The sequence below is a fragment of the Anolis carolinensis genome, chromosome 3, assembly GCF_035594765.1.
Source record: "Anolis carolinensis isolate JA03-04 chromosome 3, rAnoCar3.1.pri, whole genome shotgun sequence".
NCBI classification, from domain to species: domain Eukaryota; kingdom Metazoa; phylum Chordata; class Lepidosauria; order Squamata; family Dactyloidae; genus Anolis; species Anolis carolinensis.
In genome coordinates this window covers 77,836,992-77,857,190 of record NC_085843.1, presented here as the reverse complement: position 1 = coordinate 77,857,190, position 20,199 = coordinate 77,836,992, and the positions used below count along the sequence as shown (strand labels likewise).

General features: G+C 41.4%; 1 protein-coding gene across 1 annotated transcript in view; it reads right to left on the bottom strand.

Moving 5' to 3' along the window:
* Positions 1-20,199, bottom strand: part of sim2 (SIM bHLH transcription factor 2) — a 61,964-nt gene that overhangs the window by 32,387 nt on the left and 9,378 nt on the right. The window contains exons 2-3 of the mRNA XM_008107537.2: positions 4,528-4,610; positions 613-702 (exon numbers count right to left, since the gene is read on the bottom strand). Of these exons, the coding sequence (XP_008105744.1) occupies positions 613-702; positions 4,528-4,610 (173 nt within the window). The remainder of the gene's footprint in view (positions 1-612; positions 703-4,527; positions 4,611-20,199) is intronic.

Genomic DNA, 20,199 nt, shown 5'->3' with positions numbered 1-20,199 from the left:
GCCTTAAAACCCAAAGCACTCACTCCTAACCAGAACAGTAGTAAACCCAGTTTTATGAGTTCTGCCATAAGCATATAAAACACTTTACTGAAAAGTCCACGAGGCTGGCAAAACTCAGAAAAAATTACCCTGAATTCCATGTGAACACTCATAAATCTACCCCTTTTTTTCTTAAGGCACCGTTACTATAAAACTCAGGTTTCCACTATTTTCACAGCAACTAACATTACTGCGCACTGTTGAAAACAAAGACTTGAATATCTATTTTTTTCAGTGATATTACAATTTCTGCTCAGGCCAGTTGCAAAAGCACCTAAATGGAAATGGATAGCTTTTGGCTATATATATGGTGAATGAACCACGATGCATAGTGTGTCCAAATTATCACACTTTTGTGGGTGACAATTTTAGTTTCTAAACATAAGTATAAGTAATAAGAAAAAATGAAATCAGTTTATAAATAATGACAAATTGTGTGAAATATTTCACTCTTCAAAAAACCCCAACCATCTAAACCCAACTAAAGGGGAAACTTTATACCACCAGCAAAATTATATCACCATATGACACCAACATTCAGCATTCAATAAAAGGACAAAAATGTGTTCCTACCTGAGATAAACCTAGATGGACAGAAGCTGTTTCTGAGATATACATTATTTTGCCATCAGATGCTACCACAAAAACAAATCCATCCAGAGTCTGTAAAAGAGAAATAAATTGAGTAAACATTTGACACTTAAAATTTATAGTCAAGTTGCTTGAGATAAGTTTTAATTTCTCCCTACAGAAGAACATATATTAAAAGGATATTACCCATATTGGCCTGATGAAGACTATTATATACACACTGTAAAAAAGTTAATTCTAACTCATTCTCCTCTTACATATGGTAGTTTTACAGCAGCAGCACTTAAGCTAACAATCTCATGTTGATATGGGTTATTTTAGTACTTAGCACAAATCCTGAGTTATGTGGTTCTTGGGGGCGGGGGGGGGGGGGACCAATCCCAAGTCATCAGCCAAAATAGCTTATCACTATTTACATTTTTAATGACATCTTGGGCAATGTTAATGACTTCTTGAGCACTGTTTTAAATTCTTCTGACCTTTTGTAATTATGGCATTGTGAGCTAAGGATTATCTGACAGGTGCCTTGTTTGAAACTTATAAGGGAAATAAAAAGAACATGAAACCATAGCTTCACAAACTATAACAGCGAAATTTTAGGAAAATTAAATCAACCTTCAACACCACGTGGAACACTGAAACATGCTACTTTAATGTATTACATATTAATTACTTGGGACCTAATATCGCTTATTTCCACCAAAAAGATAAATATGAAAATACAACATGAAATGTGAATCATGAGCACCTTTGAGTAGATACTGCTTAAATAAATGAGATTTGTCTTCAGACTTGATCAGATTACACAAGCCAACAGTTATTTTTCATCAGATATAATTTTAGGTAATTCTTATAGAGGTTTTTGCACTGAAATTCTGATCTGTGTTTATTTTTTCTCTAACACGTGTATAATTGATGCATTTACGCACTGATATCAATTAGATTATGTTGATATCAGTGAGTAAATGCATTAATTATTTGATTATTCTCGTCACAAAAACTACATGTAATAGAGAAAAAATTCAGCGCAAAAAACTTTATAAGAATGACCTAAAATTATATCTGTTGAAAAATACTTGTTGGCTTGTGGTTAATTAGATTCTATTGACATCAATGCCTAAATGTATTAATTATTCGATTAGCCTCATCGCAAAAACTACACATGATAGAGAAAAAATAAATACAGATCTGAATTCAGCACAAAGAACTCTTTAAGAATGACCTAAAATTATATCTGATGAAATTATATCTGATGTTGGCTTGTGTTACATGAATATGATGTGAAATGTGCAGACTTTACAGTAGTCCGCTGTAATGTACCGTTCGTCATATTTTTAAAAGTTGACGTGATGGGGGAAAAATAAAGACATATTTAAAATCAGCATAAACAGTTGATTTAAACTGTGCTACTCTCCTTTCTGATGATTACAAAAAGTTTGATTTTGTTGGCTTATGTTATGAGTTACAGTATTGAAATCCTTATCAGTCTCGACAATATGTATTTGGTAGAAGCTCCACTAATTTCAGACAAGCACCATTAATCAGAGATGAATTAAAAATACTAAGACAGGTAAAAATATTTGTTTGAGGCCTAAATTGCATTATTTGTCAAAGTTGAGCAGCACTTTAGGGAAAGTGGCAGAAAACCTCAGTACCAGGTTCAAGCTCCATTTTAAAAAGTCTGTGATAGGACTAGCGAGATCTCTGCCTAAGACCTTTGATGCTCTTATGTCATCATAAGAGATAATATGTTATCAATAGTTTAATTAAATATAGAGCAGATTAATATATACATTTTAGTGAAACTCGGCTCCATTTAAAGGTGATGAGATTAAATAAAACTCTTAAGTATTTTCCATGTTGCAGGAAAGACATCTCCATTTGAAGAAAAAAAAACCTAATATCTAAATACCTAGATTAAACAGTTGCTTTTTCTATTTACTAATTCATATTTTAAGATGCTTGAACAGGAGAAAGGTAATAAAAGGCTGTAACAGAGGGCAAGTTCAATGTTACCCCAATAAAAATATTCCAAATTATTCTCTAGCCTCCCTACTTTTACAGCATGTAATTGGAACCAGATTACTTTTTGGTTTCCTCCCTCCCCACATTTCAGAACATAAACAAAACTTTGTAGCATGGGGGAGAAATCGTTGCTTTCTTAAATAAAACATTGCTTTAAAACTTTCCTCATAAAGTAGCAATTTGTTCCCTGATGTTATAGTTAGGCTATATCAGTACTTCGATTAGAAAACCTTACTTTTAATGGCTCTGTAAATATATATAGGGCCTTTTTCTCAGAGGTAAATGTGTATACATTTTCAACAGATTAACTGAAGAATTTAAAGTAGCATTCATTACTCAAAAATAATTGGCACACATCATCAGGGTCTTTTTGTTATGCAAAACGTTTAAAGGTTATATTAAAGAGCAACCTTTAAGTTAATATTGTATAGATATTATTAATTGTTGCAAGACATTTCAACTATCAGAGACATTGGATCTGAAAGTTTGCGGGAGGGGGAAAAACAAAAAATGCAATTCAGTTTTTTCATTATACAGGAAAGGATATTTTTGGAAAAATGAAGAATTTGTATCAAATTTTGCTTACATATATAATTTGTGTCACCAAGAGAAGGGTTTCAAAAACATTATTGTAACATAATATCTAAGCAAAAATGTTATGACAACAGGAAAAGTAAGTTTTAAGGACATACAATTTCATTAAAATTACATCCAACATTTTATGTATCACAGTGAAAAGCATTTCATTCTCTACTAATGGAAAACAATTTATGTATGACAATAAACTGATCACTATCATTCTTATGACCAGGACATATTTCTGACTGCATAAGAGTCTACTGTTCCTGACACAGAGTGGGATTTATTAAGTGCGCAGACTGAAGAATAGCTTTATGCAAATTGTAGAAGGCTGTGCAAAATCTCTCCTTGCCAGTGATAATTCCATTAAAAGTGGTCGAGAAGTGTAGAAAGTACAGGACTTGAAAAGTTTGTGGGAAACAGAGAGGAAAACAAAAGTATGAGAAATTAGGAGGAAAATATTACATAAGTTGTATTGTACACTCTGTCGATTAGTGTATTATTATAAAAAAGGGAACAGTCAGTGCTGGCATGGATGTCAACAGAAAGAGTGGTTTATGCACATGATGTGGGAATGAGAACAGGTACAATAGTTCTGTCAGACTATATAAAATGTGTCAAACCAAATATAGTAGTTTTTTAGAGTGTGAGAAGAGAAGGAAGTTTTGACAATGAAAAGACACACAAACAAAATGTTTGGACACTGGAGTATGTGCTACTCTAATCTTCCAGGCGCTAACTCTAATAGGAATCATATCATTCACCATCTTAAAAACCTCAAATTTTAAAACATTTTCTCTAATCTACCATGGGGAGGGAAAATATTGAAAACTCTCATTTAAAATATACATGAACATGAGAGGCTGTGTGTAGATATAATAATAACTAGGCTGGCGTTCAACTTCTTGTTAACAGCAGCCTCTTTTTGTCCAGAATGCCTGCAAGTATGTGCAAAAAAATGGCATATACAAATAAGCATTAGCCCGTCCATTGCTACCTTTTGATTTCTGTAATCCCAATTACAAATTGAGCCTACAATTTGTCCATAATATGCATCAACCAGCGGAGGAGGGAGTGACACTTATCCATTTATTTTTAAACTCTCCTCACTTAACCTACAGAGGTGTCAACAGGGGAACCAAGCCATATTCAACTGGCTTGAGTTATGAGCGCTTGAAAGGGGCAAAGCTCAGGGCAGCCATGGCATTTCAGGGGCACTCGCGTCAACACGGTGAAACTTATCCTGAAACAAGACAACAAGCGTTGAAAGCAGCACGACTTTGCCAACTCTACCTGAAGCAAATGCGAGCCCAGCTCCTTGGCCACATTATCCAAGGGGCCTAACCGACTCGGCTGTCCCCAGGCATCTCCAAGACCTGTAAAAAAACCGAAAACATTTAGTATTTGAAAGATAAAAGATACAATACTGACTGGCTGGGTGAGGGAGTGGGAGCCTCTTTTCTGGGCAAGTTAGGTGGTCCTTTCCTCAAGAAAAAATCAGCTCCATGACATTTGAGTTAAGATTTAGAAGGAGTGGTTGAAAGCGCCTGGCGGGCCTACATGTTCTGAGAGGTTCAATGGCCATTTTAAGGGGAAATCCCCCTCAAAGGCACATAAGCCTCCCTGAAATTGACTGAGGGATCTCTTCAGAGGGTCATGTTTCCTTCAGGCACCCAACCACCCACCTTTCTGAAGGTTTGCAGCCCTCCCAGAAGCCTCCGCAGCTTAGCCTTTCAGGTCTTCCAGGGGCCGTAAAAGCATTTGGTCCCTTCAGTCAAAATGCTGCTGCTGCTTCAGCAGGCTGACCCTTCTCTTCCTTCACATAGCTTTCTGGTTCAGCCCGTTCTCGCTGTATAACTCTTTGGATAAAGATTATTGGCACGGATATAAAAAGAAACCACTTCTGGCCTTTTCCCGCCCTTTCTCTCCAAGGACCAGTTCTGTAGCCACTCCAAATCCCCTCCGCATTTCTTCTCAGAAAATGGCTTCCTAACGGCTCATGTCAAAAAGTTATTTGTTCATGGAAGTCAAACTGAATGCCGCCGCACACTGTAGATCCCCCTGAGAGAGCTAGATTCCATATCTAATCCACACAAATACTAACAAAAACTAACAAAGCGCGGGTTGTCCGAGTACCAAGTGAAAAGGAGAGGCCCTCCCAATTTTGAGCAAGCTCATCTAAGAGATAGGACCATCTGCCATTTTGTGACCCCTAATGCCTGAGAAACCTCTATTTAAACTGATGGATTCTTTTATATATTTTTTTTAAAAAACCCACTGAAGTAAAAGAAAACAGGAATATTGTAAAATCATAATAATTATGTTTAGACAGTAACTCAGTTGCTCTTTTTCTCTGCTTAAGGTGTATTCTGAACTGAAAAGTGACCCAGTCATCCTCTCAGGGCCCTTCCACACAGCCATATACATAACACAGAATAACAAGGCAGAAAATCCCGCAGTATCTGTTTTGAACTGGGTTATCTGAATCCACACTGCCATCAGAGCCGGTCCAACAATGAGGCAAATTAAGCGGTCGCTTGGCGCGCAAAACATACGGGGGCGCAGTCAATACTACTTTTTCTGTTGATTTGTTGTAAAACATGATGTTTTGGTGCTTGATTTGTAAAATCTTAATGTAATTTGATGTTTAATAGGCTTTTCCTTAATCCCTCCTTATTATCCAACATTTTCGCTTATCCAACGCTTTTATTTTTCAGTGATTGGTTTGGGGGGGGGGGGGCAAAATTCTGTTTGCCTACACTTGAAAAATACCTAGGGCCAGCTCTGACTGCCATATAACCGAGTTCAAAGCAGATAATGTGGGATTTTATTCAGCTGTGTAGAAGGGGCCTCTGGTCCCCTGAACTTGCTGACCAAAAGAGAGCAGGTGAACTCCTGCTGTTAGGCCCAGCTTCTGCCAACCTAGTAGTTCAAAAATATGTATATGTGAGTAGATCAATAGGTACCACTTTGGCTGGAAGGTAACGGCACTCCATGCAAGCATGCTGGCCACATGATCTTGGAGACCTCTATGGACAATGCAGGCTCTTCAGCTTAGAAATGGAAATGAGCACCAACCCCCAGAGTCGGACACAACTTGACTTAATGTCAAGGGAAACCTTTGCCTTTATCTTTAGAAGGAGCCTCAGAAAGCCAACCCTTGAGTTTTGTTCCTGAAAAGAAGCCACCTTTTGCCTAATGGGAAAAAACACTGTTTGACCTTTCAAGTCTTTGCAGCTGAAAAGGAAGCTGTAGTAACTTGAAGAAGAAATGCTATTTGAACATGCGTAGGTACCTTTTTTGTATTAAAATATATGCAAAATATAATCTAGTCTCTGACACCTTTAAATATGTGTAACATTTTCCAAATCCTGACATTCCTTCTGGGACTGAGCATTGGCTTCAGAGTGTAATATGGGTGTACTACCAGCACAGGACAAAAGTGAATTCATACTACACTTACATTATTATACAAAACCCACAGGCGATTCTTTACTAAGGGCATTTTCAATCACCTGAAAGGAGATGTTTGCATGAGTGCTTTCTTCAACTCGTGCTTCAATTTACTGGTCCCTTCAGGCCTACATTATAAATGAATTCCCTTCATCACATGCAAGAGAATCTGGAATTTTCCATACTTTCCCCAATGAATCCCCCCTTATTATCTGAAGATTTTAGTTCCTTGCTGCTACAATGAATTGACAACATCTTCTGCAATATCTCTCCACAATTGCACAAAATTGCCAATCTGAATTAATTTCCCCTTCCTTCCCCGTAGTTATAAATGTATTAACTTCTTATTGATTACATTAGTAAAGTGAGATGTAATATATACTAGAAAAGAAACTATGCTATATAAGAAGGCATCCACACTGTAGAATTATCACATTTTAACTCCAATTTACCTGTTACATTTCAATGCTTTAGAATTCTGGAATTTGTAGTTCTGAGATACATTTAGCCTTTTCTATAACGAGTGAGCATACAGTATGTTTTGGAGAAAATCAAAAGCTTCCAATAAAAGGAATAAGAATGACCTCTGTGGTCCACACCTCTAAGAAAGGCAATATTTTATCTTGTAGGTCTAGCAACAACAAAAAACATTAGAAAGCAATTTATTAAAGAGAATTTGAATGAAGTCAACCACATGAATTTGAATTGATTGTTTTGGTGTAGCAGCCACTGCCTGAAGCACCAGATCCCATCTGATCATGGAAGCTAAGCAGGATCAGGTCTGGTTAATACTTAGATGGTAACCGCTCAATCAATACAAAATGCTATAGACTATATCTCACAGGAAGGAACTGGCAAAACTACCTCTGAATATTCCTTGCCTAAGAAACATTCATGTGATCCCTTCAGCCAACTGGCAACTTGGAGACATACACATTTATCCATCCCATTGCCTGCCTCTTTCCTCCCATCCTGGAGAATGGCATGCTAAGAGTCAAAGCAATGTTGGATCTAGACTTAAGATGCATCTACACTGTAGAATCAAAGCAACTTGACACCATTTTAACTGACAAGGTTTAATACTATGAAATCCTAGGAGTTGTGCTTTGGGGAGGCACCAGCATTCTTCTCCAGAGAAGGAGAAAGACTGAAAACGACAACTCCCAGGATCATTATTTTTATTATGTTTATTTATACCCCGCTTTTTCTCCCCACAAGAGTTCCATAATATTCAGCCATAGCAGCTAAAGGGGTGCCAAACTGAACTAAAATTCTATAGAATAGATGCTCTCTTACTGACACTTAAGAGTGGACCCATCCAAAGAGTGGACCCATGACTAAAGTGCCAATTATTTCCACTGGTCTGCTTTAAATATGACCCATACTTTTCCATCCTAAGTATCTCTTAACTTTTTCATAGTCTTCAATTTCACTAACGTTAATTTCCTTGATCATCCGCACTGGGATTGGATGGGAGGACTTTTTGTATCATTATAATAGGGAGAGGGCAATCTGGAGAGGGCGACCTGAGCATTTTGAGCGTTGGACTAAGGGTAAATCTACACTGTACAATTGGTTGGAATTGAACAGAATGAATGCAATTTGACACCATCTTTACTCAATGGTATGGAAGACTGGGAGTTGTAGTCTGGTAAGGGAGCAGCATTCTTTAAAAGAGAATGCTCAGAACTGTGTCAAGCCACAACTCTCTTGATTCCATAGCATCGAGATATAGTAGTTTAAATGTATTATTTCCACAGTTGTAGATGCACCCTTCGGACTATGGGGCCATGGAAACCCACTGGTTGACCTTGGGCCAGTCACACACTCTCAGCTTCAGAGGAAGGCAACGGTAAATGTCTTCTTATTTTATTTCTTCCCTGGATGGCACAAGTTCTTGTTTAATGGAGTTTCCAGTCCTCAATGAGTAGCTAGACTAGAGACAGGGCTAAGCTAAGGGATTCCTTCCCCACATTCCTATGCATGTTTTCCGAAAGGGTTTTGTCTTTCCTTTTCACTGCTAGCCATTGTCTCCTCCTCCTTTGATGAAGTAGTGATAGAATTTCTGTGAGGCAACTTCCTCTTAAGTTTAAAACTACTCTGGGTTGACCATAGGTCTCCACCATTTTAGGGTCTTCTGCTTTTCCTTTCTCCCAGTGAGGATGCACATTTTGCTTCTCTCCCAGTGGTTCTCAGCCTGTGGGTCCCCAGATGTTTTGGCCTTCAATGCCCAGAAATCATAACAGCTGGTAAACTGGCTGGGATTTCTGGGAGTTGAGGGAAATAAACACCTGGGGACCCACAGGCTGAGAACCACTGCTCTAGGCTGCATGGATATTTTTTACCTTTTAGCTTCTTTAGAAGATGAGATTAAGTAAGCTACTTAGCTCCAAGACTTTTCTATCAAGAAGGTATTTCTTTTACTTCAATAAATATTATTGAACCAAAGTTCTGACTCTGCAATCCCGAGCCATCCTAAGGAATAGAAGACTATCCTTTCTCACCACACCTAAGTTTTCTGCTGGTTATGGAGTTTACTCCTGGAAATCTGTTATATTTTGGTGGAATTTCCCTGAGAGTTAGTTTTGAGCCTAACAGCTCAGGGCCCTTCCACACAGCCATATAACCCAGAATATCAAATCAGAAAATCCCACAGTATCTGCTTTGAATTGGGATATCTGAGTCCACACTGCCATATATTCCAGTTCAAAGCAGATAGTGTGGGATTTTATTCAGCTGTGTGGAAGGGGCCTCAAATTCCACAACACTTCTGAACAAATCTTGCCACACACACACACACACAAAACTGTGACTGTGCCCTGTTGTTGTTCAGTCACTCAATCATTTCGGACTATTCGATTCGTGACCTCATGGACCAGTCCACGCCAGAGCGCCACCCCCAGTTCCTTCAAGGTCAAGCCAGTTTCTTCAAGGATACCATCCATCCATCGTGACTGTGTCCAAGAGTGTCCAAATGGCCTTCATGTGTGGAGGGACTATGGGACTCGTGTCTATAGCAATCCAGATGACAACAGGACCCTTCTGCTCACCTCAGGTCTGCTGTGGCTGCCTGGAGCAACAAGGGCCTGATTTTTCCCTTTCTCTTCCTGACCCAGAAGGGCCACTTGCCCTTGCCCTTGCCCCAGTCCGGGCAAAAAGAGGGCAAATGCCACCTGACTTTGATCAGGTGACGCTGTCTTTCTGGGCGTCCCCTTGGAAGGCTTGTTTCAGAAAACAGACTTGCTTGGGCAGATAACAGGGAGGGAACCCAGTCTCTCCCTTTGCACCTGATCCAAAGGACCTGGGACTCTTGAGATATTTCAAGTCTATCTACTAGGTCAGGAAGGAAGTCTGAGTTGCAAATGAACGGTATCTGTTTACAAATGATGAAAATCACCCGGGGGAAAATACTAGCCCAGCCGAATTGGTCACCCTTCCTCCCAACAAAAACCTTGTACAACAGGCATGGGCAAGCTTGGGCCCTCCAGGTGTTTTGGACTTCAACTCCCATCATTCCAAACAGCATCAGGCCCCTTCCTTTTCCCCCTCAGCCGCTTAAGTGGTCCAGCATTTCTGCGTTCTCAAATAATATGCTTTGCCTAGGTTGGTTCATCAGGTGCTCTGCTATGGCTGACTTCTCAGATTGGATTAGTCTGCAGTGCCTTTCATGTTCCTTGGCTTGTATTTTGGCACTGCATTTGGAGAAAAACAGGAGAATTCCAGACAGAAAACAATCAGGGCCAGCTAACACCTCCTAACAAAGGATTCCCCCAGGCAGTATGCAGCCAATCCTTGAATCTGCAAGGCCATTCAATGCTAATCAGGGTGGCCTATTACTATATTAACACTTGCCTCAAGTAGGCGAGAGTTTTTTTTCTCCCAACCTGGATCTTCCACAGATATATAAACCCCACTTGCCTGGTTTCCAACAGACACCACAACCTCTGAGGATGCTTGCCATAGATGTGGGAGAAACGTCAGGAGAGACTACGGCCACATGGCCATACAGCCCAGAAAACTCACAGCAACTCAGTGTCTTCCCTGTTTCAAAGAACTGTGTGAAACTGATGTTATTGGTATTGTACTTGGAACACCCTGTTCTAAGCTGTGATTCCTATTCTTAGAGAAAGTTGGGCTCACGTCAAATCAAACCAATGTTTTTGGAACATGGCCATACAGCCCGGAAAACTCACACTGATTCCGGCCATGAAAGCCTTCGACAACAGTTTAATACATATCTGATTTTCCGCCTTGAAGTTAATTCTATACTTGTTTTAAAAGGGTTTGCGGATTGCAACCAAAACAAAGCCCTCACCCAGATTCTGCTGCTTCCACCCTTTTGGACAGACGAGCCAGGCATTGTTCCTTGGATTTGCGTTGCTTTCCCTGTTCGCATATTCTCCCCCCCCCCCCCCCCTCCACGCCACACACTTTATGGCCGAGTCTCTCCTGCTAATGAAAGAAACTGATGCAAAGCCATGAGCCGTTTGCGTCTCTTTCCCTGGTAATAAGAGACCTGCATGGAAATCAGAGGCAGGCAAAGCTTCCTTGACACACCGTCTCTCGGTTTCTCCTGAAAAAAATACAGATATTAAAAGCACCTTCGTGCCCGTGTTCTTGACAAAGGGACCCACCACAGAATAAATTTCTGCTCGAAATGGATCGGAGTCTTTCCATCGATTCAATTGCTTGTTTCAAACAGGCGCCCGAGTCTCCAATAAGGAAGACAGTAAAGAGATAAATGAAGTCTAATTTTCTATTAAACCTTCCTTGGATGACAAGGAAGTGTTCCAGTGACTATGTTCGCCTTCGTTGCTTGTTTTCATGTATTTCCTTTTTTATTGTCCTGGTCATATTCTAGTACCAATTCACCCAGATTCCTATCGACAGGCATCTTCTGTCTAAATCAGAATCGTTCTGGGCAAAGGCTCGCCGAGAAACCTTTTAACCTTTCTAGGAAGGCAAGGATCGCTTTGCTTTCAAGCCTCAAGCAGGACCCAGCTGTAGCTTCTCTCTAGACTATAAATCCATCGTTGCATTTCCTAAGAAAGAGAATTGAGATTATTTTTGTGGGGAGCACCGCTTTCTGTTAGAGTTACAAATTCCATTCCCACATACAATCCTTGGGACCTCAGCACACTAGCGCTTGGGTCCACCTTAAATCCACTTTAAATCTACTTTAGGGAGGTGACTTTAAACAGTTCACCCTGGGCCTCACCAAACTGCAAACCCCAGAATTCTGCAGGAGGCAGAAACCGGATTTAAAGTGGATTCATGCCCTAGTGTCTCCGCAGAAAAGGGTGCCTTTTTCGGGCTGGAAAAAAACATCAACAACCTTGTAAGGAGCACACAAAACCATTGTCGGAAAGGCACTCAATCAAAGCATAAGCAGTGGGTTGCTGTGAGTTTTCCGGGGATGTAGGACCATGTTCCAGAAGCATTCTCTCCTGACGTTTCGCCCACATAATTAGATTTATACAAGTGCCCTGGTTTTTCGGCCTGTTCCTGGGATTATACGGGGCGGTAATGTAGAAAATTGCATTGAATACACCGCATCAGCTCTAGTTTATTATCATGTGCTGTTGAAGGCTTTCATGTCCGGAATCACTGGGTTGCTGTGACTCTTGCCCAGTTTTCAACAGACCTCACACAATCTCTAAGGATGCCTGCCATAGATCCAGGCGAAACGTCAGGAGAGAATGCTTCTGGAACATGGCTATACAGCCCGAAAAACTCACAGCAACTCACCGATTTCTTCTCTCCTCTCTCCCTTTGATCAGGGGATCAGGGCGCGAAGCAATCTAGATGTTGTGGGGTTGCAGCTTCCATCAGCCTTCGCTAAAAACACAGTGGTGGGGCTGCTGGGAGATGCAATCCACCAAGAGTGAAAGGGCCACGCGTACCGCACCTGTGATTTACCTGCTGTAGGTGTGTGTCGGGTGTTATATCCTCATCCACACAGTAATAAATTCAGGCAGGAACGTGCATCCAACAGAGGTGCTAACAACAGAGAGACTGATTACTTGTTATCCAGATACTTAAAATTCTGTAAAGGGGATTCCTGTTGTTGTGAGCCTTCCAATAGAGTTTGACTCATTGCGACTCTCTAAAGGGGATTTCTTGGCGGAATTTAGTCAGAGAAAGTTTGTGTGTGCCTTCCCCCGAGACTGAGAGAATATGTTTTGCACGCACGTTTCTATGTACTATGGGAATGCAGGCCTTTGAGTCCTGGAGTGCATCCACATTGTAGAATTAATGTGGTTGTACATCACTTTAACTGCCAAAGTTCAATGCTACGGAATCCTGGGGTGATTCCATAGCATTGAATCATGTATTGGAAAATAGCTGCAATTACAATTACGACTGCAATTTAAAGAAACAACCATCCTCTGCTAACCAAATATATTTTTGTAGTGGCACGTCTTTGTCCTTGGCAGTTCAAAGACATGGTTCTTCAGTTTAACAGCTGCGTTACCTGTGTGCCATTACATGAATACTTGTGAATATCACTTGTTCAAAGAGCTGACTTCTAACAAGGTCATGCCTTTCTTGACTAGTGGTTTTCAAAAGGTGGTCTCCACATATGCATGGAGATTCACACTTGCCAAAAGGATATGTGCCCAGATACTGGGTGCAGTTATTTTCCAATATCATGACAATTACAGTTGTGTCGATGAATTAAAGTGTTGTAGATGCACCCCTCAAACTACTACATCTAATCGGCTCTCGGGAAAACGATGGTGCTATATAGGTATTGCCAGACTCCACTTCCCATTAGCCAGCACCGCCAAGTATTGAAGCTAATGGAAGCTGTAGTTTGGCAACATCTAGAAGACAGCGGGTTTTCCTGCACTTTTCGTCGAGATCTTTCTTTCTTCGAGGAAAAAAAAGCAGCAAGTAACCTCGAACACATTCGGCACACAAGCATTTCTTTTGCGTCTTTGCTAAACTGGGGATTTTTTACTAGAGTGAGACTATGAGCTGCTCCGATTCCTCCTCGCATGTAAATGTGTATTTAGGCAAGAGCTGGAGATCTGGGTCTGTCTCTCAGGCAAACATTGCTCGAAAGGCTTCTTTTATAACAAGTCATTTGGAAACCTGGTCATTTTCAGGCGGAAGGGGAAAGGCTACAGCAGTCCTAAACCAAACCATTCATTCCTGATGCCGATTAGAAAGATTTGGGCCCCTTCCACACTACCTCTAGCCCAGGATCTGATCCCAAATAATCTGTTTATCCCAGATTATTTGTCAGTGGAGATTAATATAATGCAGTTTAAATCAGACAATCTGGGATCAGATCCTGGGGTATAGGACAGTGCTGAATAGACCTCCGAGAGATCTGGAAACAGATCCTAATGCAAATTAATGTGCCTTCACCCGCATCTGAGGGTGCATCTACCTTGCAGAATTAATGCAGTTTGATACCACTATAACTGTCATGGCTCCAGGCTATGGAATCGTGGGAGCTGTAGTGTGGTGCTGCATCACATAATATCATGTAGCTATATATATGCCTCGATTTTGGGGAAACCATACAAAATTAGTCAGATCCACCCAGAAATGTGGGAAGAGTAGTATATGTGGTCATTTCTGGGTTCTGGGTTTATTGAAATACAAAGGACACCTCCTTGCAACCCTGGGACAAAAAAGCAACAAAAATAGGGAACAAGGGTGAAAATAAGTAACAGGAATACACCAAACTGTAGACTCAATCCAGTTTGACCACACTTTAAGTGTCATGGCTCAGTGCAATGGAATCCTGGGACTTGTAGTTTGGTGAGGGACCAGCCCTCTTTGGCAGAGCAAGCCAAGTGAAACCACAACTCCTATGGTTCTATAGCTTCGAGCCATGCCAGTTAAACTAGCATCAAACTGCATTCATTCTACAGTGTAGATCAGGAATGGGGCAACTTCGGCCTTCCTCCCAGGTGTTTTGGACTTCAACTCCCACCATTCCTAACAGCCTCAGGCCCCTTCCTTTCCCCCATCAGCTGCTTAAGAGGAGGCCTGAGGCTGTTAAGAATGGTGGGAGTTGAAGTCCAACACCTGGTGAGAAGGCTGAAGTTGGCCCATGCCCATGAAAACATATTGCCATTTACCATAGCTAGGAATGGCCTTCTTTACAGACATAAAAGGATGTTGAATCCTAAAGCTTTTTAGTCTGGGGTCAATATGATTTCCTCCAAAATGTACACTGTGGCTCCATTTTAAAAGAGAACTATTCCATGTTGTGGTAGAAAACCAAAGCCCTCCTGTGGTGCTCCTACCATTAAGAAGCTGGACTTAAGAGTCGGCCTTATCATGAGTTGAGTCAGGCTGGATCTACACAGAAGCAGTTTGAACTGCATTGTGTGGATCTACACTTACTTAATGCAGTTCAAAGTGCGTGCTACTACGGCAGTGTAGATCCAGTTTCAGAGGGAAGCCACAGGAAATAGGGGGTTGATATGTGGATCAGTGCAATGTAGTGGTCTGGATGTGGGACTCAGTTCCATAGAATGCAGTTTGAACTGTATACAATTGAGTTCTATCTTCACTGACCCGTATAATAGAACTGGATATATGGGTTGACATTGACCATTTACACAGCGGGCAGTGTAGATCCAGCCCAAGGCTCAGGGTGGTTGGAGTATTTGATAGATCTCTGGAGACCTGGGTTAAAATTCCTGGATGACCCTGGAGAAATCACATTCTCTCAGCCTAGAAAGAAGGCAAAAGCAATGGCAAATTTCCTCGGAAAAAAACTTACAATAAGTTTGCCTTAGGCAGTGGTTCTCAACCTGTGGGTCCCCAGATGTTTTGGCCTTCAACTCCCAGAAATCCTAACAGCTGGTAAACTGGCTGGGATTTTTGGGAAGCCAAAACACCTGGGGATTCACAAGTTGAGAACCACTGGTCTTAGGGATACCAAAAATCGGAAAAGAAGGTACAAAACAACAATCTTGGAGCCTGAACAAGTACTTCCTTCTCGCCTTTCTTTAAGACAAAATGTCCAATAATCCAGCCTTTCTATTGAACCTCACTGCCTCTCTCCAACCCACATAAAAGCAGGTTGAGAAAGGTTCCTTTTGGTGTGTTTATTTGTAGGGCTCCAGCCCTTGGAAAGGAAAGGAAACAGCGTTTGTGCGTTTGTTTATTGATGGGATATGAAAAATCGTGGCTCCATTGGGGGATTTCTCTCTACGTGTATCCAGAGTTTCTGTTTCTTCTTGTTGGGGAATCTGAGCTGTTGGGTTCAAAAATAATCCTCAATTGGGGCAATTCCAGCAAAATATAGCCGAGTACCAGGAGTAAACCCCTTAACCAGCAGAAACGTCCAACTACACATCGCAGGATTCCCTAGCAGTTAAACTAGTGGCAAACTGCGTTAATTCTATAGTGTAGATGCACCTAAAGTCCGATCTCGTGCAAATGAGGGACTGCAGGTTTGAGGCCTGAAATGTTGGAATACCATGTAAAAGGGGACATAATGCACAAATTATTCCTGGAGGGAATTCAACTGGGCTTAATCCCTTGTACATTGGGGGCTGGTTGGTTTGCTTTAATCCGCTCTAGAGGCGGTGAACAAATAATAGGAATGAGGCAACTAATTAAAATCAGCAAGGGATAATGTGAAGATCAGTGTTAATTCCAGCTCGGACGCTGGAGAATTGGGAAAACCCTGCGTGCATCTAAACTCTAGAGCCGTGGTTCTCAACCTTTCTGATGCCACGACCTCTAAATACAGTTCCTCGTGTTGTGGTGATGACCCCAGCCATAAAATTATTTTCGTTGCTACTTCCTAACTATAATTTTGCTACTGTCATGAATCGTAATGTAAATATCTGATATGCAGAATGTATTTTCATTGTTACGAATTGGACCTAATTAAAGCAGAGTGATTGATCACAAAAAAACAATGTTTGGGGAGTATGGACAACGGATGATGGGATTTGCAGTACCTTCAACGATTCAGCTCTGACTTCCACAGACCACTGAGACCCCCACGAATGACAGACCTGGACCAAACTTGGCACACAGAACCCCCATGACCAACAGAAAATGCTGGAGGTGTTTGGGAGGAATTAACAGTGATTTAGGGGAGATGTAGTTCACCTACATCCAGAGAGCACTGTGAACCCAAACTACTATGGATCTGGACCAAATTTGGCACAAATACCTGATACACCAAAATTTGAATTATGGTGGGGTTGGCTGGGGGATTGATTTTGTCATTTGGGAACTATAGTTGCTGGGATTTATAGTTCACCTAAAATCAAAGAGCATTCTGAACTCCACCAACGATGGAATTGAACCAAACATGCCACACAGAACTCCCAGGACCAACAGAAAGTACTGGAAAGCCTGGTGTGCATACAATCTAGAATAAATGCAATTTGACTCCACTTTGGGCCCGTCCACACAGCCAGAATATCAAGGCAGATAATCCACAATATCTGCTTTGAACTGGATTATCTGAGTCCACACTGCCATATAGTCGAGTTCAATATGGATTTTATACAGCTGTGTGGAAGAAGCCTTTTACTGCTACGACTTAATGTTGCCTTCTCCACCGAAAATGACTAGTGCCTCACCATGCTCCACAGCGTTCCAAAGGTTAACACTTTCTTTCAGCATAACTTAACTGATAATAATTATTTTTATGATACACTGACAGCTACAACTCTCACAGTTTCATAGCATTGAGCCATGGCAGTTCAAGTGGCGTTCAAATGCATTAATTATAGATGCTCCCTGAGTGAATGGGATGCGCATTCTGTGTCTACTTTGGAAACTGAAAAAAAAAAAACCCAAGGAATGGTACATTTGGATTCTTTTCTTTCCTCCCTGGTTTTCTCACTCTTCCCTTCCTTCCTTCAGTTAAAGCAACCAAAGTACGAGTGGCTTGGTTGTATTATTTTTAAAGTAATTCATTAAGCAGACCACCTCCTTTTCTGGCTAAACCATTATGGAGTGGGACGTTTTAATGGTCTATTTTCAACACCACCCTGAGTCACATTTTAAACCGTCGGGGCTGAAGTTTAAGACCAACCACCTTTCCCTCAGTTTCTGCGTGGAACAAAAATAAAATCATCAGCCAAGGAGAGGAAAGGGAGTTACACGTGTATATGTATGTATGTATGCGTGTGTGTGTTTTGCAGCAGTAAATGATTTGGCCACCAAAAAAAATTAAAAATCAAAACTCGAAGGGGATGAAGTTACAGAGCAGAGAGCTGGTGCTGGTTGCTGCCTAGACTTTAAATTCATGGCTTGTTAACAAAACTACAGGAGCAGGAATGAGAAGAAAACCAGGCAAGAAAGGGCTGTCTAGATTTAAGCAGGACGTTAAAAACTCTACAGATCCAACCTTTGCAAGTAGACTCTTTTTTGACTTTGACTCCCAATTGGAAAAGTTCATATTGAGAATTTAGGAGCTGCTGCAGACCCGTTTGGCCCATTTGTGCTAAAAGGGACCAAAGGGGAACATTTGGTGCGTCCACACTGTGCAATTAATGCGGTTTGACACCATTTTAACTGCAATGGCTCAATGCTATGAAACCCGGGGATTTGTACTTTGGTGAAGCACCAGCCCTCTTTGGCAGGGGAGATTAAAGACCTTGCTAAAACTGCAGCTCCCCTAATTCCATAGCATTGTATCCTGGCAGTTCAAGTTGTGTCAGCTGCATCAACCCGGTGGCGAAATGGGTTAAACCCTTGTGCCGACAGGACTGCTGACTTGAAGGTTGGGTTGCTGGCCTGAGGGTTGCCGGTTCGAATCCAGGCAGAGCGTGGATGAGCTCCCTCAGTCAGCTCCAGCTCCCCATACGGGGACATGAGAGAAGCCTCCCACAAGGATGGTTGTCCCCTGGGCAACGTCCTTGCAGACGGCCAATTCTCTCACACCAGAAGCGACTTGCAGTTTCTCAAGTCGCTTCTGACACGGAAAAAAAAAACTCTACAGATCAGTGGTTCTCAACCTGTGGGTCCCCAGGTGTTTTGGCCTACAACTCCCAGAAATCCCAGCCAGTTTACCAGCTATTGGGATTTCTGGGAGTTAGTTGAAGGCCAAAACATCTGGGAATCCACAGGTTGAGAACCACTGCTATAGATGCACCCGCTGATCGCAACAATCCTGTGGAATCCTGGGGATTTGTAGTGCAGAATTTGCAGTACAGATAGCTGTAATAAAGTGTCAGCCAGGCCTTGAGGCCACAGGGCCATCAAATGCTAATCAAGTTGATTAATTACAACATCCACACCTGCCTCCAACAGACAAGAGTTCTTTCTCCCACCCTGGACCTTCCACAGATATATAAACCCCACTTGACTAGTTTCCAACAGACCTCACAACCCCTGAAGATGCCTGCCATAGATGTGGGTGAAACGTCAGGAGAGAATGCTTTCCAGGCCATACAACCTGGAAAACTCTCAGCAACCCAGTGATTCCGGCCATGAAAGCCTTCGGCAACACATTGTAATAAAATAGTTCAAGAACGTCGAAAAACAAAACATCCTAGCGCCACGGCTAAGCGGTATAAATTATATTATAATTATTATGTAGTATGAACTACAAGGAAGACAATGACTGAATAATGAGCAAAATATGTATAAAACAGAAGTTTCGGTGGTCCCGATTCCTAGTGTGGGGCTATTTTAAGGGAGGCTCAAGTCCCCCTAGACTTTCCCTAGAGACCCCTGACTCTTTTCCTAGTCCAGGCCAAGTTACAAAAACATCTCCAGCCAAATCCGCAAAAGAAAAAACTCGAAATGGCTCAGATATATTTGAAAACCGAGTTCAACGTCGTAAAAAAGAAGCAGAAAAGAGATTGCAGGACGGAGAGGAACAGAAAACGACAGCCAACCTATTTGTAGCATAAGTAAACCCATTAATTTCGGTACAACGTTAGTGCAAGTTACATTCGCGTTCTAGATAATAATCACATTCCTTTTGCCTTTGCCACGCAAAAAACGCAAATCGAGGCGTCTAGGGTTTACCAACACGGGAAGTTTTCTGGTAGGGTCAAAACTTTTTCGGAGGAGAGTCCATCTACATATTAGAATTAACGCAGTTTGGCATCACTTTAACTGCCATGGCTCAATCCTATGGCATCCTCGGAGTTGTAGTTTTACAAGGTCTTGAGGGCGCTGGTATCTCTCCAAACTACAGATCCCGGGGTTCTATGATATTGAGCTACTACAGTTAAAGCGATGTCAAACTGCATTAATTCTACAATGTAGGTGCAGGAGGGGCCGCAATGGGGGGGGGGGGAGGGAAAGGAAAGGAATCCCGATCCTTGTAGTGTAAAACACAGAAAAGAGGCCTTCTCTGTTTTGTTTCTTCTTAGATTTTTCTTAAAAATGCAAAATTTCCTCTCCCTTTAGAAGATTCTTATTAGCCATTCTCAAGCAAGTAAAAAACTAAAATCAGGACAGTAAATAAAGAACAACACTCTGAAGACAGAGGAATTTCAGACATGAATCAATCAGGGACAGCTAACACCTCCGAACAGGATTCCCCCAGGAAGGAAGCAT